The sequence below is a fragment of the Rana temporaria genome, chromosome 1 (genome assembly GCF_905171775.1).
Source record: "Rana temporaria chromosome 1, aRanTem1.1, whole genome shotgun sequence".
NCBI lineage: Eukaryota > Metazoa > Chordata > Amphibia > Anura > Ranidae > Rana > Rana temporaria.
Genome location: NC_053489.1, coordinates 524,080,759 through 524,105,203, shown reverse-complemented (window position 1 = coordinate 524,105,203; position 24,445 = coordinate 524,080,759). Strand labels below are relative to the sequence as shown.

The window sequence follows — 24,445 nt, the reverse complement described above, 5'->3', positions numbered from 1 at the left end:
ATTTATTTTATGCAAGGTATACTTGAGGTATACCTGAGTGGTTTTACTTTTACTTTGTTCTGATTGGTCAGCTAAAAGGTGTAATAGGAAAGAGAAATGCTCGGTTTTCAGCATTATTGTAACGGAGCATTGCAATTTTGTAGTGTGTGTGTGTGTATGTATGTATGTATGTATGTATGTATGTGTGTGTGTGTGTATATGTATATATATATATGTATATGTATGTGTGTATATATGTATGTGTGTATATATATATATATATATATATATATATATATATATATATATATGTATGTATGTCTATGAATGTAAGAGTTTTATGATGCATCATGGGACGTCCTAGTTTCGCAACAGCTGGAGGGCGTAGTTTGAAGATCCCTGCTCTAGGCTTTAGTGATCTTTAAATAATTCCTTTTGGACCATTGTGACATCTGCCTGTCTCTTTCCTCTGCCAGTCAGAGAAAGCTTTGTATTCATTCCTAGAATACAAAGTTTGCTGTGGATGGCCGAGGAGTGCTCAGCCCAACTTGATTTTTGTACAAGGAGCAGGGCATTTCCATCCTATGTCAGAACACAGTGCTGTATATTGTATGTAGCCGAGGCTATATACATTCCGTACAGCATGCACAACTGCTGCATCTGTTAGTGAAGTAAAATAGTTTGTTTGGACTGGCTTTGTTCAAATGAACTGCTCAAATTTCACAAAAAGATGGAGATCTGCTTTAAAGTAGAACTGCAAGCAAAACTTCTTTGTTTTGTATATATTGGGGAAGATTTAAAACTGTCGCTTTTTATATTGCCATGTGTCCCAGCTTGACAGATTTCCTCTCCCTTTCTGTCCTGGTGACATCTCCCTAACAGGGACCCCAGACACCAGTAAAAGATCCACAGAGGTTCTGTTCTCCTAAACAAATCTTACAAATCCTTTTATTCATCTGAGCTCATTTTTTAAACCAATGTGTTTGGGAACATAGAAATTGTTTAATATATACCCTGTCGGGTAGGAAGTTTTGGGGACGTTCTGACCATGAACCGTTTTTGTCTGTTAATCAGTAAGCTGCTCAACCTTCGTCATGGAACAGCACTCATAATGAAGATTTAATAAGCTTTTCCTAGAGATGTAGTGCCTGAGTGTCAGTGTTGTGAATGTTTATAATGTGGATAGATAATATCGGGGCATTAATTTGGACAAAGATTGCCATATATTTTGCCAATAGACATCAGAGGACAAACGTGTGAAAACAATCTATATGAACGGCTCTGTTTTAGAAAATTGTATGCGTTTAAGGCCCCTTTCACACAGTCGGACCGTTCAGGTCCGCCTGTCAGTTTTGTCGGCGGACCTGAACAGCCACTCTATGCAATCCCAAGGCGCCATGGATGTCAGCGGAGACATCGCTGACATCGATCCGATCCACCAAAATCAGACGGATGGCGATACGTCCCCATCCATCAATATCAGATCGGGAGACATCTCATGAAACCGGACATGTTTTCTGTTTTCATCAGATCTCTCCATAGAAGACAGCGGCGCTGCACTAGCCCCTCCCCGCTCAGTGAGCAGAGAGGGACTTGTCATCCGCCAGCTCAGCGGAGAGATCTCCTGCTAAGCTGGCGGGAGCTGGCAGACTCCGTAGCAACGGAGTCCGCTTAGTGTGAAAGCAGCCCAAGAATTACATTTACCAATTTAAATTGCCAATCTTCCCAATCATTACCTTTATCATTGGATATCTATACTGATATGGACTGGGTAATGGGTTGGGAATGAAAGGATGGCACATCATTTGATGGAAATGAAAATTATCCATATACAGTAGGCTCAATTCAAAGACACCCAGAAAATCAAAGTGAAAAAATTATGCAGCAAGCTAGTCAATTTTGCTGAAATTTCATTGCAACAACTCAAAATGATCCTCAGTAGCTTGTATGTCCCCCAAGTGCTTGTATGCATGCCTGACCACATCAGGGCATGCTCCTAATAAGACGACGGATGTTGTCCTGGGGTATTTCCTCCCAGATCTAGACCAGAGCATCACTGAGCTCCTGAACAGACTGAGGTTATACTCTGGTGTGTACGTTTGTGCAGGGGTTCGACATGTGGCCCCTCCTGTGCGTCCTCCACTGCCTCCATTGGACTTGAATTTAGTTATTTCGGTGCTTTAAAAGCCTCCGTTTGAGGACATTCGGAAAATCCCTTTACTGACTCTTTCCCAGAAGGTGGTTTTTCTGGTGGCAATTATATTGGTCAGACGGGTTTCTGAACTAGCGGCCTTGTCTTGCAAGGCCCCTTACTTGGTCATCCACGGGGATAAGGTGGTGCTGCGGCCGCAGCCATCTTTTCTTCCTAAGGTTGTTTCGGCCTTTCACATTAATGAGGACATTGTTCTTCCTTCCTTATGTCCTCGGCCGGCGAACCCAAAGGAGGCCACGTTACATTCCTTGGACGTGGTTCGAGCCCTATGGGTGTACCTGTCTGCTACGGCTCCGTTACGGAGGTCGGACTCACTGTTCGTGCCGGTGACGGGTCCTAAGAAGGGCCTGGCGGTCTCGTTGGCCACCATTTCTAGGTGGATCAGGCAGTTCGTGCTTCAGGCCTATGCCCTAAAGGGGCGGGCGCCCCCGTTCCCGGTTACGGCGCATTCGACCAGGGCAATTGGTGCCTCTTGGGCTCTCCGCCATCAATCGCCTGTTTTACAGGTGTGTAAGGCATCGACCTGGTCGTCAGTCCACACCTTCTCAAAGTTTTACAAGGTGGATGTGAGTGCATCTTCGGATGCCTCCTTTGGCCGCAAGGTTTTGCAGGCGGCTGTTTAAGGTTGAAGTTCCTTCGTTGAGGAACTCTGGTTTGTTTGAGGTGAAGTTTGGTTTGCTGTGTTTTCCCACCCTTCGATTTTTGACACTGCTTGGGGACGTCCCTTAGGTCAATTGCTGCTGTGTTTGTCCATGAACGGAAGAGAAAATACGATTTTTGTACTCACCGTAAAATCCAGGCTGCATGAAGCAGAGAGAGGGATGTAACCGGGGGATCCGCCCCCTGGGAGGTACTGTACTGTGTGGAGTGTTTTTAACACTTAACATGCTGTTTTTCTGCCTAGTCAATCTCCTAAAAGGGAGGATAATACCCTTGGGTCAATTGGTGCTGTATCCGTCCATGAACTTCGAGAAATGGATTTTACGGTGAGTACAAAAATCCTATTCATCCTCCAGGAACTGGCTGCATGCTCTCGTCACATGAGGCCGGGCATTGTCGTGCACCAGGATTAACCCAGGACCCACTGCACCAGCGTAGGGTCTGACAATGGGTCCAAGGATTTTATCCCGATACCTAATGGCAGTCAGGGTGCCATTGTGTAGCCTGTAGAGGTCTGTGCGTCCCTCCATGGATATGCCTCCCCAGACCATCACTGACCCACCACCAAATAGGTCATGCTGAACGATGTTACAGGCAGCATAACGTTCTCCGCAGCTTCTCCAGACCCTTTCACGTCTGTCACATATGCTCAGGGTGAACCTGCTCTCATCTGTGAAAAGCATGGGGCACCAGTGGCGGACCTGCTAATTCTGGTGTTCAATGCAAAATACCAGGCAAGCTCCACAGTGTCCGGCAGTGAGCACAAAGCACACTAGAGGATGTCTTGCCCTCAGGCCACCCCCGTGAGGTCTGTTTCTGATTGTTTGGTCAGACATTCATACCAGTGGCCTGCTGGAGGTCATTTTTGTAGGGCTCTGGCAGTGCTCATCCTGTTCCTCCTTGCACAAAGGAGCAGATACCGGTCCTGCTGATGGGTTAAGGACCTTCTACGGCTCTGTCCAGCTCTCCTTGAGTAACTGCTTGTCTCCTGGAATCTCCTCCATGCTTTTGAGACTGTGCTGGGAGACACGGCAAATTTTCTGGCAATGACACATATTGATGTGCCATCCTGGAGGAGTTGGACTGCCTGTGCAACCTTTATAGGGTCCAAGTATTGCCTTGTGCTACCAGTAGTGACACTGACCCTAGCCAAATGCAAAACTAGTGAAAAACAGTCAGAAAAGATGCGTAGGGAAAACAAATGTCAGACACCTACACCTGAAAAAACATTCCTGTATTTTGGAGGTCGTCTCATTGTTGCCCATCTAGTGCACCTGTTGTTAATCAGTTTCAGCTGCTTTGCTGTTAATTGAAATTAACAACCCTTTCTGTATACACCCCTCCCCCCCCTGCTACTTAACTGACCAGATCAATATCCCAGGAGTTCTGATTCAAAAGTGTTCTTATAATTTTTTTGGGCAGTGTAGATACCCAACATGTCATTTTTTTTAATTGCGCACACTTGTAAAACGGCGAATAACAACGGTACCTAAAAATCTCCAGAGATACAAAAATTTGATTACCAGGTTAGCTTTACAGAAGAGGTCTAGTGCTAGAATTATTGCTCTCGCTCTGATGATTGCGGCGAAGCCTCACATGTGCGATTTGAACACCGTTTACATAAGGGGGGGGCGTGACATAAGTGTGCGTTTTCTTTGTTGCGTGCGGGGTCAGGGGGCGCTTTAAATAATTTTGTATTTCTTTTTATTTCTTTTGCACTTTAAAAAAATTTTTAAAAATCGGATTACTTTTATTGCTGTCACAAGGAATGTATTCATCCGTTGTGACAGTGATAGGTGGTGACAGGTACTCTTTATGGAGGGATCGGGGGTCTTAAAGACCCCAAATCCCTCCTTTGCACTTAAAAGTATTCAGATCGCCAGAATGCCGATTCTGAATACTGTTTTTTTTTTTTCTTAAACGGCGCAATGGGCAGCCGAGTAAACCGGAAGTGGCGTTGTGGCGTCGCTTTCGTGTTTACACGTAGGAGACTGGAATGAATCAGTTTCCCGGCTTCCTTCCAGTCTCTCCCTCTAGCCGGTGGAAGTGCTGGATTGTGGATCGGGTCTCCCGGTGGGACAGGAGGCCCAGGAACAGCGGCGGCAGAGGGGGGACGTCACCTCTCACTCTTTCGGGATAACAGCCGAGCGGCTTTTAGCCCCATCAGTTGTTATCCCTTAAGAGCCAACCACCTGTTTTAAAAAAACGGTACCGGGATGATGCATGCAGCTGCATGCATCATCCTGGTATAACCCCTTAAGGCAGCGATTCTCAACCTTTTTTAGTGTCGTGACCCCTTGATAAAATTTCCCAAGTTGTGGACCCCTAACAGTAAAAAAAAAATTGTAGAGTGGGTTGTCAGCACCCAAGGCAAGGCATTTAGCTCTCACGGAGTCCCTTCCACTCGTACAGTATTAAAACCCCTTATGGTACATTTTAGGATGTACCACTTTTTCTCTTTGTTCTCCTTTCTTTCCCTTTTATCGCTTTCATTGCAAATTTCTTGTTTTATTTCTCCATTCCTCTCTCTAGCCGACTTGTTCTTTCTTTTATTCTTTCTCTCCCTTTTTCTTTGTTCCTCCCCCTCTTTTTGTCTCACTTTCATCTATTCTCTATTTGTATTTCTTCTCTTACTCTATGGTGGGGGGGAATGGGATCAGTGGAAGTGCTGGCGTGGAGTTGGGATCAGTGGCAGTGCTGGTGGGGGGAGTTCTGATCAGCCAACTTAAGTGCCCGTGATCAAGGTCATCTGCTGATCTGAGAATTGTAGTGGGGACTTTTAATGGCAACTATAATCACAGGTAGTGTTACTGCAGTTGATTTACTAAAACTGGAGTGTAAAATCTGGTGCAGCTCTGCACAGAAACCAATCTGCTTTACAGGTTTTTCTTGTCAAAGCTTAATTGAACAAGCTGAAGTTAGAAGCTGATTGGCTACCATGCACAACTGCACCAGATTTTGCACTCTCCAGTTTTAGTAAATCAACCCCATTGTGTCTCCGACTTTGTAGTGTCTCGCAGCAGTGACACCTTTACCGAAATCAGGAGACAGGGTCTCCTCCAGCCCCTCCCACTTCACATTCCTCACCAGTCAGCTGACCTCTAGTCTCTGCCTCCCAGCCATGCCTTGAACTGAATTGGCAGCTGCTGGCTTTAGGAACAGCCCAGCTAGGCAGCAACAGGCTCCAGGGACAGCCCTGCTGGGTGGCCGCGGAAAGGCTGGGAGAGCAGTGCGGGCTTCAGGAACAGCCCAGGATTTGGTGACCCCTGGCAAATTGTCATTCGACCCCCAGGTTGAGAACCACTGCACTAAATGGTCACAGCTAAGGGACTTGAATGTACTTGAGGTGGAAAATCATATTTTAAAAACCTAGTCCCTCTTTTTAATCTAACCCTGTTTTTAATAAATCATTAACAATATCAACTGTACAATTCATAAAATATACAATAAAGTATTGACTTCACCAACAATTATTTTTTGTTTGTACCAATGCAGATTCAACAATGATGCATATATCAAATTCCATGATTTGACATGTTTCTTGGTCTAATTGCACTTCCTCAGGATCGGGTCATTGATATGTACAAGTTCTGTAGAGTTATCTGCAATACAAACATATGAAACCTATACTCACTACTAACACATTGGATTTTATATGTAGTATATCATATACAGGCATAAAGTATACATGGAATATATATACTTACAGGTAAATTGTCAGCAAATATATAGGTGACCCACAAAAATAGATTACCACTTCGGTGTTAGTATGGGCTAACCAGTCCATGGAGGGATCCTAAATATCCAGGCAAAGATGATCCATACAAAGCATTTTTTATAGTACCAAAGTATTCTTAAACACTTTTATAAATTCATCCCTGGTTCACCATGATACTACTTTGAAATCGTGCTACTTCACTTGGAGTAGAGCGATTTCAAATTAGCAAGGACAGCGTGATTTCAAGTGCTACTTGATAGACATCTGTGGGGCTTCATACACAGATGTCTATTGAAGTCACACCTGAAATCGGCAAAAGTAGTGCAGGAAATACTTTTGCAAATCTGTGCAATGCCGCAAAATCGGTGGCGATTAGAACTGTGTCATTGCCTCCAATTGGCTACGACTTATCATGCAATTTGATCTCTCAAATCGCATTGACAAATCGCTCCAATGTGTACCTAGGCTAAATCTCATGCCTACACTTCGGGTTCAAAAAATGTTGGCCCTGAATCCCAAAACATTCCTATATGGTCAGTGAGTCAAATAACCCTTTATATATACTGGAGAACCAATACCAGCCATACACTGTGTCTGAAACGCGTAAAGGAAAGTATTCCCAATGTAAACCCCTTAAACATAAATTTCTTGGATCTATGTGGCAACCAATATAAAAAACACTCACCGCTTTACCAACCCCAGAAGAACGTAAAAAAAAAAGAAGAAAACCCTCTAGCCTTCTGTACCAGATTTTTTCCGCTTGGTGGAAGTCTCTTCACACTACTCGCTGCACAAAATGATCATTCACTGGCTGTCATGTCTGCCCTTTGTCTGCTTTTTGTATCTGGGCAAAGGACACTCCCCTGAGTTCAAAGGAATGTACAAACTTTCTGAGCTACAACCATCACTTGTGTCTGGAAGTCAGGTGGAAAACACTTCTGCTGAAATGCAAAACTGTTCTAGGCCAGACCAAAATGCAGGAAACCCCTCCCCAGGTTCAAGCCCAGGAACCCATCAAAAAGGAGTCACATCTGCTATGAAAATAGGTCTGTGGTTGACTTACACACAGCCACATACCCCAAAATCCCAACCCCAAAAAAAGGGACCACACATCCACCAAAAAGTGGCAGAGGTCAAAGGGTAAAGCGGAGAATGTGTGCTCTAGTGTGTGGGCATGGACTGTTAAACGAAGGCTACACTAGAGGGAAGAAAGACTGGGAAACACTCTCATAGCTGTAAGGCTTGCCCAAAAAAATCCCGCTGATAAACATCACCACAAAACATTGTGCAACTTCATTACAATTAACCACATTATTAAACTTTATGGATTTTCCATGGGCTTTGATATACACACCATAATTGAATCTGTATTGGTACAAGCATGTAATGTTTTCAATGTTTTTTTAATGTATATTTTATGAATGGTGCAATCAAATTTTAATGATGTATTAAAAAAAAGATCTTAAAGGGTATATGTGGTATATTATAATTTTGAGTTATTATTTTGCACATGAGGTACATTTTAAAGTCCATTGCTTGTGCCTGTTTAGGGACAAGCAACATCAGAGGTACTTGGTGTTATAATATGGAACAGATATTTTTATAGTGATATTAATTTTAAAGACTGAGGTTGGAAAGCTGAGGTGTCTGTATTTGTTTTTATGTGGTCCTGTAATGTATAGTTATAGTATACTCATGACTTTGTGTGCACATGATGCTCGATTTCAGATTTAGCATTTGAAGCGGTGACGGTGCTGGTCCCAACTGCTTCACAGTCTGTACACAAAGACCCATCGTCTTTAAGTGCTTCTCATGTATCTTTTTTCACCAGTGGGTTGTCCCTGGGAATTTCAAAGCATCCCTCTGATCTTGCATTTATCTCTGGAATGCTTTGTCAGAAATCAAAACTCTCCTCATATCTTGAGGATTATCATCTATCCATCCAGCTATAGCTGGAAAGTATACACTAACAGCTAACTGAAGGCTGTCCCATTGAAATGCTTCCAGAAGAGGGGCTGCTGTAGCCAAGGTGTGCATGTTGGTTCCCATGCTAGTGATGTTCTTGCTATCATATACAAATCCATCCTAGCGATTAGTGGGTGCCAGAAATGTATAGAGATAAAGTTTGTCTGCACTGCTTTCTTGTCTCTGCAAAGAATGAGAATGACTAAAAGACCATTTTAACATATTGCTACTGTTACTAGTTATACTGCTAGTGAAGTCAAACAAAGTTCATACCTTAAACTAGACCTTTATTAAAAACACATCTCCGTTTATATTTTACATCTCAACTATTCAATTAACTATCAATTATTCAATGGCTCAGCGATACTTCGATATTGTCTCTATATACCGTATTCAGTTGGACAAGACCATGAAAACAAGCATTAAAATAGAATTTCACATTAAAACATGGGCATTATATGTATCTGTAGAGGGGGTTTTTCCATTTGTCATCAACATGGCAAAACGCAACACATTTCCCCCCCAACACTACACACATCCCTACACATACTCCACCCAGGGACCTATAAAGTAAAAAAAAAAAAAGCAAGTAAAGCTTGCCTGAATAAATTGTAAACTGTGTCTTGGTCAACTATGTTATTGCTTTTTTTTTTTTTTTTCTGTTTTTCTTTTAGAAGACCACAACCTTTATTAGGGTTGTACCGATACCACTTTTATAGGACCGAGTACAAGTACTTTTTTTTTTTCATGTACTCTGCGATACCGATTACTTTTTTTTTAATGTCATGTGGCAGTTTGGGCATTAAAAGATGGCACTGACTAATGAGCACTGATAGGTGGCAATGATGGATGGCACTGATAGTTGGCACTTATGGATACTGATGGCACCGACAGGTGTCTGGCACTGACAGATGGCACTTATGGGCAATGATGGATGGCACTGATAGTTGGCACTTATGGACACTGATGGCACTGACAGGTGGCTGACACTGATAGGCAGCACTTATGGTGCCCATATAGTTGACATGGGGCTGGCACTGACAGGTGGCACTGACAGATGGCACTTGTGGGCACTGATAAGTGGCACTGATGGATGGCACTGACATGTGGCTGGCACTTATGGGCAGGCACTGAAATGCCGCAATAAATGACATGAGGAAAGGATTTTGAAATGCTATGCTGCGACACCCATATTGGTACACCCTGCACTCGGCATCAGTAAGTATCAGCAGACATCTTGTTACACCCAGCCCAAACTATATGGGCTGGGTTTAACAAGATGTCCGCTGCTGGCTTACTGTGGCCAAGTGCAGGGTGTACCAAGATGGATGTCGGCGATCGAATGTGATGGCTCCGGTCACCAATCCTGATGCGGCGGCACACTGCCAGCTTACCTAGCTGAGGACTCGCTCTCCGCCCCACTGACTCCGCCTATGGATGCGTCCCGCCTGCCCTCTCCGCTCAGACTCCGCCTGCCCTCTCCGCTCACAGACTCCGCCTGCCATCTCCGCTCTCAGACTCCGCCTGCCATCTCCGCTCTCAGACTCCGCCTGCCCTCTCCGCTCACAGACTCCGCCTGCCATCTCCGCTCACAGACTCCGCCTGCCATCTCCGCTCACAGACTCCGCCTGCCATCTCCGCTCACAGACTCCGCCTTTCCTCTCCGCTCACAGACTCCGCCTTCCCTCTCCGCTCACAGACTCCGCCTTCCCTCTCCGCTCACAGACTCCGCCTTCCCTCTCCGCTCACAGACTCCGCCATCCCTCTCCGCTCACAGACTCCGCCTTCCCTCTCCGCTCACAGACTCCGCCTTCCCTCTCCGCTCACAGACTCCGCCTTCCCTCTCCGCTCACAGACTCCGCCTTCCCTCTCCGCTCACAGACTCCGCCTTCCCTCTCCGCTCACAGACTCCGCCTTCCCTCTCCGCTCACAGACTCCGCCTTCCCTCTCCGCTCACAGACTCCGCCTGCCCTCTCCGCTCACAGACTCCGCCTTCCCTCTCCGCTCACAGACTCCGCCTTCCCTCTCCCCTCACAGACTCCGCCTGCCCTCTCCCCTCACAGACTCCGCCTGCCCTCTCCCCTCACAGACTCCGCCTGCCCTCTCCCCTCACAGACTCCGCCTGCCCTCTCCCCTCACAGACTCCGCCTGCCATCTCCGCTCTCAGACTCCGCCTGCCCTCTCCGCTCACAGACTCCGCCTGCCATCTCCGCTCACAGACTCCGCCTGCCATCTCCGCTCACAGACTCCGCCTGCCATCTCCGCTCACAGACTCCGCCTTTCCTCTCCGCTCACAGACTCCGCCTTCCCTCTCCGCTCACAGACTCCGCCTTCCCTCTCCGCTCACAGACTCCGCCTTCCCTCTCCGCTCACAGACTCCGCCATCCCTCTCCGCTCACAGACTCCGCCTTCCCTCTCCGCTCACAGACTCCGCCTTCCCTCTCCGCTCACAGACTCCGCCTTCCCTCTCCGCTCACAGACTCCGCCTTCCCTCTCCGCTCACAGACTCCGCCTTCCCTCTCCGCTCACAGACTCCGCCTTCCCTCTCCGCTCACAGACTCCGCCTTCCCTCTCCGCTCACAGACTCCGCCTTCCCTCTCCGCTCACAGACTCCGCCTTCCCTCTCCGCTCACAGACTCCGCCTTCCCTCTCCCCTCACAGACTCCGCCTGCCCTCTCCCCTCACAGACTCCGCCTGCCCTCTCCCCTCACAGACTCCGCCTGCCCTCTCCCCTCACAGACTCCGCCTGCCCTCTCCCCTCACAGACTCCGCCTGCCCTCTCCCCTCACAGACTCCGCCTGCCCTCTCCCCTCACAGACTCCGCCTGCCCTCTCCCCTCACAGACTCCGCCTGCCCTCTCCGCTCACAGACTCCGCCTGCCCTCTCCGCTCACAGACTCCGCCTGCCCTCTCCGCTCACAGACTCCGCCTGCCCTCTCCGCTCACAGACTCCGCCTTCCCTCTCCGCTCACAGACTCCGCCTGCCCTCTCCGCTCACAGACTCCGCCTGCCCTCTCCGCTCACAGACTCCGCCTGCCCTCTCCGCTCACAGACTCCGCCTTCCCTCTCCGCTCACAGACTCCGCCTTCCCTCTCCGCTCACAGACTCCGCCTGCCCTCTCCGCTCACAGACTCCGCCTGCCCTCTCCGCTCACAGACTCCGCCTGCCCTCTCCGCTCACAGACTCCGCCTGCCCTCTCCGCTCACAGACTCCGCCTGCCCTCTCCGCTCACAGACTCCGCCTGCCCTCTCCGCTCACAGACTCCGCCTGCCCTCTCAGCTCAGACTCCGCCTGCCCTCTCAGCTCACAGACTCTGCCCGCCGACCAGGTATCGGGTCAGGCATCGGGAGCATTTGTGCGAGTACAATTACTCGCACAAATGCTCTGTATCGGTCCCGGGCAACCCTATTTATTATTATGATGATTTTTGGAAATCGTGTATTGCAAGAGAATGGTGTAACTTACTGCATACAAAATATAGACAGTAGCAGAATATATAATTTCTGTCAAGCTAACCATCTAATATACAATTGAGTGATTAATATTATGGTGTCAGTGCTTTAAATGAACAAATTACAGTTTTCTTCCCTCCTTATTGCTCAAAAGAAACTTGTACTGGGGGATTTTGTGTAGAATGCCTTTATCCACTTCATCTTGAAGATTTACCCCCCTTCATGGCTATGAACTAAAAAAGACCTATATTTTTTTACTTCCTGTTTTTAAACACTTTTAGCCCTGGTTCACACTGGGTACGATTTGGAACGATTTGAGATGCGATTTGACATGTCAAATCGCATCTCAAATCGGCGGCAATTGTCGGCAATGGCACTGTCCTAATCAGTGCGACGCCGCATCTGCGATTTCAAAAAGTAGTTCCTGTACTACTTTTTGCGATTTCGGGGGCCGCGATTTACATTAAATTGCGGCCGAAATCGCGGCAAAATCGCGGCCGCGAAATCGCGGTAAAAATCGCGCATTTTACCGCGATTTTGAATTCGCAGCAGTGTGAACCTAGGCTTAAAGCGGTGGTTCCCCCTAAAACTAATTTCTAACAATAGATTCCTAAGACCCGTTACACTGCGGGTAGGCTGGCTTTTTTTTTTTTTTTTTCGTACATACCGAGATCTCCCCGTCTCGTCCCTAGGCGGTGGGCGGAACTAGTTGATTGACGTTCCTCGGAGGGGCGCGTACGTGACGTCACGACTTTCCGAAAGAAGCCGAACGTCACTGCGCATGCGCCGTATAGAGTCGGCTCTATACGGCGCATGCGCAGCGACGTTCGGCTTCTTTCGGAAAGTCGTGACGTCACGTACGCGCCCCTCCGAGGAACGTCAATCAACTAGGAACGCCCACCGACAAGGAACGAGACGGGGAGATATCGGTATGTACTAAAAAAAAAAAAAAAAAAAGCCAGCCTACCCGCAGTGTAACGGGTCTTAGGAATCTATTGTTAGCAATGTGTTTTAGGGGGAACCACCCCTTTAATAAAAAAAGTAAAAAAATCTAATTTCTTTATAGATTTTGACCAATATGTATTCTGCTACTTGCTTCTGGTAAAAAAAAATCTTAAGGAGCGTATATTGGTTTACATGAGATCAATTTATAGAATTTTCAATTTTTCAATTTTATTTTTATACTAGCAACTTCCCACCCATAGGACGTCAAATGACGACCTGTAGTTGGTAAGGTTGAAAATACACCAGTCCATCCAGTTAAACCTGTGTTGTGTGTATGCATGTGTTTATGTCATTAATACATTGTATATTGTATGTATGTTGTGATCGTTAGGGTGCCCATCTAAAAGTTAAACTATTGACGCTCCCTGCTGATACCACTGCTTGGGGAAGATAATTTCCACATCCTTACTGCTCTGACAGTAAAGAACCCTCTACACAGTTTGCTGTTAAACTACTCCTCTTCCAATTTCAGTGAATGGCTGCGTGTCTTTTTAAATTACTTTTCACAGAAAAGATTTTTCCCTATGCTTGGGTCACCAGTACGGTATTTGTACATCGCTATTATATGCCCTCTCAAGCATCTCCTTTCCAGAGAGAATACATTTTAATTCTTGCAGTTGTTCCTCAAAGCTGAGATCCTCCAGTCCCTTTTATTGTCTTTTTCTCTGAACTTTTTCCAGTTCCAGCACATGCTTTTTGATGTCTGGTGCCCAGAACTGGACGGCATACTCAAGATGCAGCTGGACCAGGGTCTTGTAGAGTGGGAAAATTATCGTTTTTATATCTGAAGTGAGTCCCCTTTTTAATGCTTGCCAATATTTTGTTGGCTTTGCTTGCAGCAGCTTGGCAGTGCATGCCACTGCTGAGCTTGTCATCGGCTAAGACCCCGGGTCCTTTTCCAGTCTAGATTGCCCCACAGGTTTCCCCCCTAGTGAGTAATTTGCGGTAGTATTTGTAGCACCCAAATGCATTGCTTTACATTTTTCAACATTAAACCTCATTTGCCATGTAGTTTCTTACCCCATTATTTTATTTAGGCCTTTTTGTAAGGTTTCTATATCCTGCACTGAAGTTGCCCTGCTTAACTTTGTATCATCCGCAAATATTGAGATTGTGCTGTTTACCCCATCCTCTATATTGTTTATGAATACATTAAACAGAATTGGTCCCAGGACAGATCCTTGGGGGACCCCGCTTACACCAGACCATACTGAGTACTTGAGATTTATGACCACCCTTTGCCCTACCCAATTAGCCAGTTTTCAATCCAGATACTCGCCCTATGGTCAATGCCGACAGACCTTTAGTTTGTAAAAGTTTGTGGGGAATGGTTTCAAATGCCTTTGCAAAACCCAGATACACCATATCCACAGACCTACCTCTATCTAGTTGGCAGCTTACTTCTTCATAGAACGTTAATGGATTGCTCTGGCAAGAATGATTCTTAATCAATCTGTGCCGATTACCACTGATACCCTTTTCGTTACTAAAATCTTGGATATAGTCCCTTATGATTCACTCCATTAGCTTACATACTATTGATGTTGGGCTGACTGACCTGTAGTTTCCATGGTTATATCTCAGCGCTTTTTTAAATATTGGAATCACGTTGGCTTTTCTCCAATCAGCCGGTACCATTCCGGACTCTAAACTGTCCATAAAAATTATAAAAAGATAAAATGGTCTAGCTATCACCTGACTGAGTTCCTTAACGTCCCCGGCGGTATGATTCTTTCAGAAAAAACATGCTGAAAGCGGTACCATTATTTGCAAGGAAATTTGGCGTTTTATATTGTAGGTCTGTAATTTTTAGGAATAACTCACTTAAATCTCACCAAACAAGATTCTAATAGGCATCCCGGGTATTACATTTTTTTAAAAACAAAATTATAAATTATAATATAATAAATAATTATAAATAATTATAACAAATAATAATATAATTTTAATAAAAATTATTCAATAATGTAATCAAATCAAAATCACTGAAATTTGCTCAGTTGCAGAATTGTCGCTGTCATTATTTTTTTTTTTATGACGAATTTCCCCACAAATCGCTATCGCACAATTCTGCAAGTGATTATAATTTATTATCGCTGTTTTTTAGCTGATCTAAAACTATTTTTGACATAAAGGGACACTTTTGGTTGCTATGGACAATCTACAGTTTGCAGGGAGAAAAAAGTTTTTATTATATAAAATGACATGCATGACACAGGACAGACCACTAGGGACAAGGGGGTGTGTTTTTTTTTTTACATACAGTACTGTAATCTATAAGATTACAGTATACTGTATGTAAAGTGTTTGTTTACTTTTTTGAATTTGGCGCCGTTCTCCGTCCCCGTGCGTCGTAACGTCGCAGGGACCGGAGATCGGCGTCACACAGAGGCACTGTGTGAATCGAGCGAGGTCCCGCTCGCTCACACAGCCCGGTGGCATCGCTGGATCCAGGGACAAGGTAAGTAAACCAAGCCTGTGGATCTAGCGAGGCAAGCCCGAGTCTGACTCGGGGTTACCGCTCGCAGCAGGAAAATCTAACCCCGAGTCAGACTCGGGAATACCGCCAGGCAGGTTAAGGACCCTTGGGTTTAAGCCATCTGGTCCTGGTGATTTATGTTGGATTTTTCAAGTCTATTGCTGATAATGTCTTCTGTTGGCCATGAGGGTACATCCTGTGACGTGTTATTAACATTACAGTCTTGGTTACTATTACCCCCCCCCCCCCTTTTCCTTTGTGAAAACTGAGTAGAAAAATGCATTTAAGACCTTTGCCATATCTCTTTCCTTTCTATCCAATTTCCCTTTATGGGGCCAATGTGTTCTGGCCTCACTTTCTTCCTGTCTTACACTTTCTTTCTGTTTATAAGATCAAGCGCTGGATTATTATAGTGCTGGCTGTGGACTGGATGGTCCCCGGCCATCTCTATGACCGTGAGAGGCCAAAAGTATTAGGACTTCTGCCTTTACACACACATGAACTTTAATGGCATCCCAGTCTTAGTCTATAGGGTTCAATATTGAGTTGGCCCACCATTTGCAGCTATATCCAGCTTCAACTCTTCTGGGAAGGCTGTCCACAATGTTTAGGAGTGTGTCTATGGGAATGTTTGACCATTCTTCCAGCAGCACGTTTGTGAGGTCAGGCACTTTCTTGGATGAGAAGGCCTGGCTCGCAGTCTCCATTCTAATTCATCCCAAAGGTTTTCTATCGGGTTGAGATCAGGACTCTGTGCAATCTAGTCACGTTCCTCCATCCCAAACTCGCTCGTCCATGTCTTTATGGACCTTGGTTTCTTCACTAGTGCATAATCATGTTGGAACAGGAAAGGACCATCCCCAAACTATTCCACCCTAAGTTGGGAGCGTGAATTTGTCCAAAATGTATTGGTATGCTGACGCCTTAAGAGTTGCCATCACTAGAACTAAGGGTCCAAGTCCAACCCCTAAAAAATAACCCCACACCATAATTCCTTCTCCAACAAATGATTTGGAGGGGTAGCCCAATACTTTTGGCAATATATTGTGGATAAGCGAGTTTGGGGTGGAGGAACTTGACTGGCCTGCACAGAGTCAGAGTCCTGACCTCAACCTAATAGAACACCTTTGGGATGAATTGGAGCAGAGACTGTGAGCCAGGCCTTCTTGTCCAACGTTGGTGCCTGCACAAATGCACTTCTGGAAGAATGGTCAAACATTCCTATAGCTGCAAAGGGTGGGCCAACTCCATGTTGAACCCTACAGACTAAGACTGGGAGGCCATTAAAGTTCACGGTGCATGTGCTCTCTGCAAACAGAAGTTAAGAATCCCATTTATATATGCGATTCTGCACAGGAGAGTCGCCCTGTAGCAGTAAAACTGCTATGGGGTGGACGTCAATTGGTATTGACTTGCTGTACGGTGTTGGTTGCCTGGCTGCATTTGACTTCAATAGTTTGAGCCATGAAGTAAGCATATAATCTGCAAAATCTTCACTGCAAGTTAGTTTGGGTTTAGCGTCTTGCTTGGTAGTGAAGCTAGGTCCAGGATGGCAGCCCTTGAACCTGCACCCCTAAAGCTAAAATGGCAATGGCAGCTTATTTATTTAAAGCGGATGTCCGCTGAAAAAAAATATTAAAAACCAGCAGCTACAAATACTGCAGCTGCTCACTTTTAATATTAGGACACTTACCTGTCCTGGAGTCCAGCGCCGTCCGCAGCAGAGGACGAGCGATCGCTCGTCACTCTCACTCTGCTGCCCTTGCCATCCTCGGTGAGGAAACCAGGAAGTGAAGCGCTCCGGCTTCACTGCCCGGTTCCCTAGGGCGCATGCGCGAGTCGCGCTACGCCTGCCGATTGGCTCCCGCTGTGTACTGGGAGCCGAGTGTTCCCAGAACACAACGGGGGGGACGGGAGGTGACATCATGCCCGCAGTCTGCCCGAGACTGTGTGGCCGGAAGTGGGTGCAAATACCTGTCTTTAGACAGGTATCTGCACCCCCCTCCCCCTGAAAGGTGTCAAATGTGACACCGGAGGGGGGAGGGTTCCGATCAGCGGGAGTTCCACTTTAGGGTGGAGCTCCGCTTTAAGTCCTTAAAGATTCCAATTAAAAGTTCCCCATAGCACTGCTCTGATACTTATTGCATCCAGAGCTTTTCGATGAGTGTTGCTGCAAGGGTCTTTGCTGCTAATTGGTCAGCATTTATTCAAAAGTGTTCACTCCATCACCCAATTAGGAAATCAAAGCGAACTGAGCTAGAGATAGTGAAAAGCCTCTCGTGGTAAGAGTTGGCATGTTCAGAGATAGCCTTATAAAGTAAGGCTGAATATCTAGTGTTGGAGAACATATGATATTTGCGCTAGACTCCTAGGCTTCTGAATTCTGTTGTGCATTTACAAAAAATATGTATTTTTGAAATGGAGTAGTATACAGTGGCAAGAAAACGTATGTAAACTACCTAGAATTAACAGGTTTTCTGCAGTAATTTGCCATAAAATGTGATCTGATCCTCATCTAAGTCACAATAGACCAAAGGAAAAATCCTACTCAAGACAACCAGAAAATTCTATAAAAACCTGTGCAATAAATCAATATGTTTTATAGTGCAATATCAATGTTGGGCTCTAAATAATAAGCATCAAAATAGAAGTATCGAGTCCCCAGTAAAAGATAATGCTGAGGATTCTTCTTGTGACAGATCAAAGTATGGGCCACATTAAACTCCCTTCACCTCAAAGGCCAACCACCACCAAAAGGGATCAGGTGTGCCCTTAACATGTGGCTATGGCCCCCAAGTTAAAAGCAGGTCTGGCAGGCTTTAGGGAAATTCCCCCCTATAGATTAGACGCCATTGTTGCCTACTGAATTTGTTTGGTGATATGCCCATTCTTATTTTACATATTTGTACAGGTGTTTGCAGGAGTATTGGATGTCTACCTCAAGGCTGTTTGCCTGAATGCTGATCTATAGGGGGAATTTCCCTAATGCCTGCCAGACCTGCCTTTTTAACATGGTAGTAATCTGCATAAAAAAAAAAAAGTAGGATGACGTTTTATCACAGCTGGTTTTCTGTTGTCTCGGGTAACCCTAAATAGTTTTTTTGGGTTTCAGCTGAATATCTTCTGTTGTCCATGGGTTTCTAAAGGCTGTAAATGCAACTAGACACATGGACAATGTCTGAACTTTCATATTTTACCATTCACCAAACTAGTTCTTATAATGTGTATCATGGCTTTATTTAAATGTTCGTATCTTGTGCTATAAACATAGTCCTGAGTGAGGAAGTGGCCTGACCAGGTCTGGTGATCTGTACTCATTCAACAGGTAATAATTATCTGCACCACAAAGCCTCCTTACGGTCCAGGATAATTGGGACTAATAACACACTGACCTTATGCCTCTGAATATTTATGGTTGCTGGTCTTTTCACCCTTGTTCTGTCAGAAGTGATGTAAGCCCCTCTTTGAAATCACTGCCGTTCTCACATTGGCTACTTAAAAGATACATTGCTTTTAAATATGACAGTGAGCTGTTAAAGTGTAGCTTAATTTTGAATTTTGCAGTTTGCTGGAACTTGCAATTGACATTGTATAGAAAGAGCTATCTGATTTATGGGATTAGGTTCCTAATGGCCAAGAAGGTTTCTGCTGAATAATTGGCTATTGCTTTATTCACTTGTCATGGTACGATGACTTGTGTATTAAGGAAATGGAGTTTGTTAGAGGGAAGGAAGCCTTGCATGTCATCAAGAATCAAGGTGTCTCAGAGGACAACGTTATAATCAGCTTTGCCGGCCTTGAGAACAGATTTGATTTGTGATGGTTAGTGATGCAACCTAGTTATAGTTTAACCCAAAAATAATGAAAAATGTGTTTAAAGAGAGAAGTGAATATCAGATGTGCTTCTTTGTATTAATGCAAAGAGGTCTTTATTTATATTGGGTATATTTATTGTGTGTGTTTTATACAAAATAGTTCAAATTGCTGTGTTATTTATACTTGTAACCAAATCTCAGATCCTCTTATTTTCATTTGCATTAACAAAGTGCAATGTCACAATTATGTGTGTTCTGTCATTTTTTGTGTAACGATGTTCAAACTGTTCATTATTCTGAAGTCTTTGTGCTTAATGCTTCAGAATTGGCATTTAATAGCAGTTTATCTTTTTCATCTTTTTCTCAGGAGTGTCGTTATAGCACAGAAGAAAACTGCTCCTGTTGCGGCTACTGTTGGGCCTGTCCCTCAAGCAGTCAGTGTGGTATCATCCTTAGAAGCCTCTCAGTCTGCAGAAGCTGACAAAGACTCATCAGGTATATATATTGCAAGTACATTTATAGAATGTGTGTATATGTAAATAATAAGAATAATGGCAAAATATAATTTTTTTTTCTTTTTTTTTTTGTGTGTTCAAAAAAATTACAATACCCTGGCAGAAATTGTGAAATTTGGGCATTTATATTGAAAATATGACTGAGCATGCCAAAAAACAGTCTTGGTATCAAGAGCCCCGAATTTTCCACTTCTTAATAAGGGATTAAACAGTAGTGATTGGAATATTCAAGGCTTTGATATGTTTTTATATCTCTTTATAAAGTTCCATTACTACGCAAGTCTTTTGACTGTTCTTTTCTACCTCTTCATGGCTCCGTGTCTAGCCTGCTTAGGGCACCCATGTGAGAGCCAACACACTCATTGACTATTTATACACTAATTGTGATTTAAAAAAACACAAATGTGAGAAATTAACCTTTTAATAGACATTTTAACTGTGTGAATAATGATTCATGTGATCACTGTCCTTAAATTAAAGACATTTGGCATGCTCAGTCATATTTTTAATATTAATGCCAACATTTCACAATCTCTGCGAGGGTATGCAAACTTTTGAGCATAAATAAATATATATAATATTGTACAGGACGCCAGGGTTGGATCCTGGATGGACGGACGCTATGTTGCACCAATATTTGGAGTGTGGTCCCTTTAAGGCAATGGTATAGAGTTAAGGAGGTCACCCAGAGGGGGTGAGAAATTACGGGCAATAAAAGTTGATCCAGAGAGGACGGGCCTATAGTCCTCTCTGTCCTTGTTAGAGTGTCATTTGTGGCCAGGAATTTTGGAGGATCTAAAGTGACGTTCGGGAGGGAAAGGGCCTCCTCTCCTGACCACTGGCAGTCAAGCACACAGGGGGTTAAGAACCTCCAGGAAAACAGCTTAACCACTTAAGGACCGCTGCACGACGATATATGTCGGCAGAATGGCAAGGCTGGGCACATCAACGTATATGTACGGTTGCCCTTTAAGCCCAGTCCGAAGCTCCAGGACCTGCGTACCCGATCGCCGCTGGAGTCCCGCGATCGGTACCCAGAGCTGAAGAGCGGGGAGAGCTGTATGTAAACACAGCTTCCCCCGTTCTTCACTGTGGCGGCGTCATCGATCGTGTGATCCCTTTTATAGGGGGACACAATCGATGACGTCACACCTACAGCCACACCCCCCTACAGATGTAAACACACTTCAGGTCACACATAACCCCATCAGCGCCCCCTGTGGTTAACTCCCAAACTGCAACTGTCATTTCCACAGTAAACAATGCATTTTAAATGCATTTTTTGCTGTGAAAATGACAATGGTCCCAAAAATGTGTCAAAATTGTCCGAAGTGTCCGCCATAATGTCGCAGTAACGAAAAAAATCGCTGATCGCCACCATTAGTAGTAAAAGAAGATAATAATTAATAAAAATGCAATAGAACTATAAATGCTATAAATTTTGTGCAAACCAATAGATAAACGCTTATTGCGATTTTTTTTTATTTTTATACCAAAAATAGGTAGAAGAATACGTATCGGCCTAAACTGAGGAAAAAAAATGTTTTTTTTATATTTTTTTGGGGGATATTTATTATAGCAAAAAGTAAAAAATATTGCATTTTTTTCAAAATTGTCGCTCTATTTTTGTTTATAGCGCAAAAAATAAAAACCGCAAAGGTGATCAAATACCACCAAAAGAAATCTCTTTGTGGGAAAAAAAGGACGCCAATTTTGTTTGGGAGCCATGTCGCACAACCGCGCAATTGTCAGTTAAAGCGACGCAGTCCCGATTTGCAAAAAGGGGCCTGGTCCTTTAGCTGCATTTTGGTCCGGGGCTTAAGTGGTTAAAAGGCAGGAAGCCCTGATAGGGGGCGTGGAGGAGTAAGGGAGTGCACCTGTCTGAAGAAGCTGTGTACCTCTGAGAAACTGATAAAGGGTCAGCAAGGACTGGAAGTTCTGGGGGTAAAGACCTGCCTAAAACCGTATGTGCCTTTGCTTTAATTCATTGCTGTGCTGAAGAAAAATACTTTTTTTGTTTATGCTGGAGACAAGCAGACTTTTACTTTGTGCTGAATAAAGCGTTGTTTTTGGTTTGGTCACAAATAAAAACCCTTTTTGGTTCAACGTTAATGGTTTACGCACTTAATCCCGCAGAGCTAAACTACCCCCAAAGTTCACAATATATATATGAATAATATAATGCACGCACACACGTTTTCTTAAAGTGGCAACTCCCTGCATTTACTTTCCCCGCTAGGGATAGGTGGATTGGCAAATCCCACCAGTCTTGAACTTTTTACAGTTTGAATTAGTATGTTCATGCAGACTTGTCCAATCTTCAGATTTTTTTTTCTTCTTTCTATTAAAATAACAAAAATGTTCTACTTGCCTGCTCTGTGCAATGGTTTTGCACAGGACAGCCCGGATCCTTCTCTTCTCGGTTCCCTGGCTGGAGCCCCTGGCCCCTCCCTCCTGTTGACTGCCCCCACAGAAAGCAGCTTGCTATGGGGGCACCTGAGTTGAGCTGTAGCTCTGTGTATACTTTCAGGAAAACAATGGTGCCGCTGCTGCGTCTCAGCAAATCAAGAGGAAGAGTCCCGAGTGGCCGAATACACTTGTGGACATTGCTGGATAGAGATGGGGCTCAGGTAAGTATTGGGGGGGGGGGGCTTTTTATCTTAATGCATAGACTGCATATAAAAAACCTTCTGCATTTACAACCACTTTAAGTCTATTGGATGTGCAGTAAATCATACAATTTTTATATAATTAACCACTTGCCGCCCGCCAATGACAGATTGACGGCGGCAAAGTGGTTGTAGAATCCTGACCGGACGTCATATGACGTCATCAGGATTCTTAGCCGCTGCGCGCCCCCGGGGGCGCGCATCGCGGCGATCGTTGTTGCGGGGTGTCAGTCTGACACCCCGCAACACCGATCTCGGTAAAGAGTCTCTCACGGAGACTCTTTACCACGTGATCAGCCGTGTCCAACCACGGCTGATCACGGTGTAAACAGGAAGAGCCGTCGATGGCTCTTCCTCACTCGCGTCTGACAGACGCGAGTAGAGGAGAGCAGATCGGCGGCTCTCCTGACAGGGGGGGTTCGCGCTGATTGTTTATCAGCGCAGCCCCCCCTCGGATCGCCACATGGACCACCAGGGATGCCCACCAGGGAAGGGCAAAACAACAAAAATTGAGAAAAAAAAAAGTCAAAAAAAAAAAAAGTCTGAAAAAAAAAAAAAAAAAAAAAAAGTCTGAAAAAAAAGTCTGGGGAAAAAAAAAAAGGATGCAAAAAAAAAGATGCCAATCAGTGCCCACAAATGGGCACTGACTGGCAACAAGTAAATCAGTGCCGCCCCACAGTGTCCATCAGTGCCGCCCCACAGTGTCCATCAGTGCCGCCCCACAGTGTCCATCAGTGCCACCCCACAGTGCCCATCTGTGCCACCCCACAGTGCCCATCTGTGCCACCCCACAGTGCCCATCTGTGCCACCCCACAGTGCCCATCTGTGCCACCCACAGTGCCCATCTGTGCCGCCCATGAGTGCCCATCTTTGCCGCCCATGAGTGCCCATCTGTGCCGCCCATGAGTGCCCAGTGCCGCCCATGAGTGCCCATCAGTGCCGCCCATGAGTGCCCATCAGTGCCGCCCATGAGTGCCCATCAGTGCCAACTATGTGTGCCCATGAGTGCCGCCTATGTGTGCCCATCAGTGCCGCATACCAGCGCCGCCAATCAGTGCCACCTCATCTGTGCCCGTCAGTACTACCTCGTCGATGTCCATCAGTGCCATCTCATCTGTGCCCATCAGTGCCACCATATCAGTGCCCATAATTGAAAGAGAAAACTTACTTATTTACAAAAAAATTACAGAAAAAAATAAAAACTTAATTTTTTTCAAAATTTTCGGTCTTCTTTTAGTTGTTGCGCAAAAAAAAAAATCGCAGAGGTGATCAAATACCACCAAAAGAAAGCTCTATTTGTGGGTAAAAAAGGACGCCAATTTTGTTTGGGTACAATGTAGCATGACCGCGCAATTGTCATTCAAAGTGCGACAGTGCTGAAAGCTGAAAATTGGCTTGGGCAGGAAGGTACGTAAGTGCCCTGTATGGAAGTGGTTAATAAACTGTATGGTTCTATGTAGATGGAGTAAGAAATATATGAATACATTTACAGTATATAACACAACACATATATTTTAAAACAATATATATTAAGCAGCGCTCCTGAATAAAATTAATTAACTGATATATAACATAAAAAAAGTCCAAAGTATTCAGAAAAAGATCCCAAAGATAGTCCGTGATTAACCACTTACCCCCCGGACCATATTGCTGCCCAAAGACCAGAGTACTTTTTGCGATTCGGGACTGCGTCGCTTTAACAGACAATTGCGCGGTCGTGCGACGTGGCTCCCAAACAAAATTGGCGTCCTTTTTTTCCCACAAATAGAGCTTACTTTTGGTGGTATTTGATCACCTCTGCGGTTTTTAGTTTTTGCGCTATAAACAAAAATAGAGAGCCAATTTTGAAAAAAATGAATATTTTTTACATTTTGCTATAATAAATATCCCCCAAAAATATATAAAAAAACATTTTTTTTCCTCAGTTTAGGCCGATACGTTTTCTTCTACATATTTTTCCTAAAAAAAAAATCGCA

General features: G+C 44.8%; 1 protein-coding gene across 2 annotated transcripts in view; it reads left to right on the top strand.

Annotated features, from left to right (window-relative positions):
- The window catches only part of LRBA (LPS responsive beige-like anchor protein), a 789,979-nt gene that overhangs the window by 184,526 nt on the left and 581,008 nt on the right, over positions 1–24,445 (top strand). For both annotated transcript variants that reach the window (XM_040331890.1, XM_040331889.1), the window contains exon 30: positions 19,652–19,779. In XM_040331890.1, the coding sequence (XP_040187824.1) occupies positions 19,652–19,779 (128 nt within the window). The remainder of the gene's footprint in view (positions 1–19,651; positions 19,780–24,445) is intronic.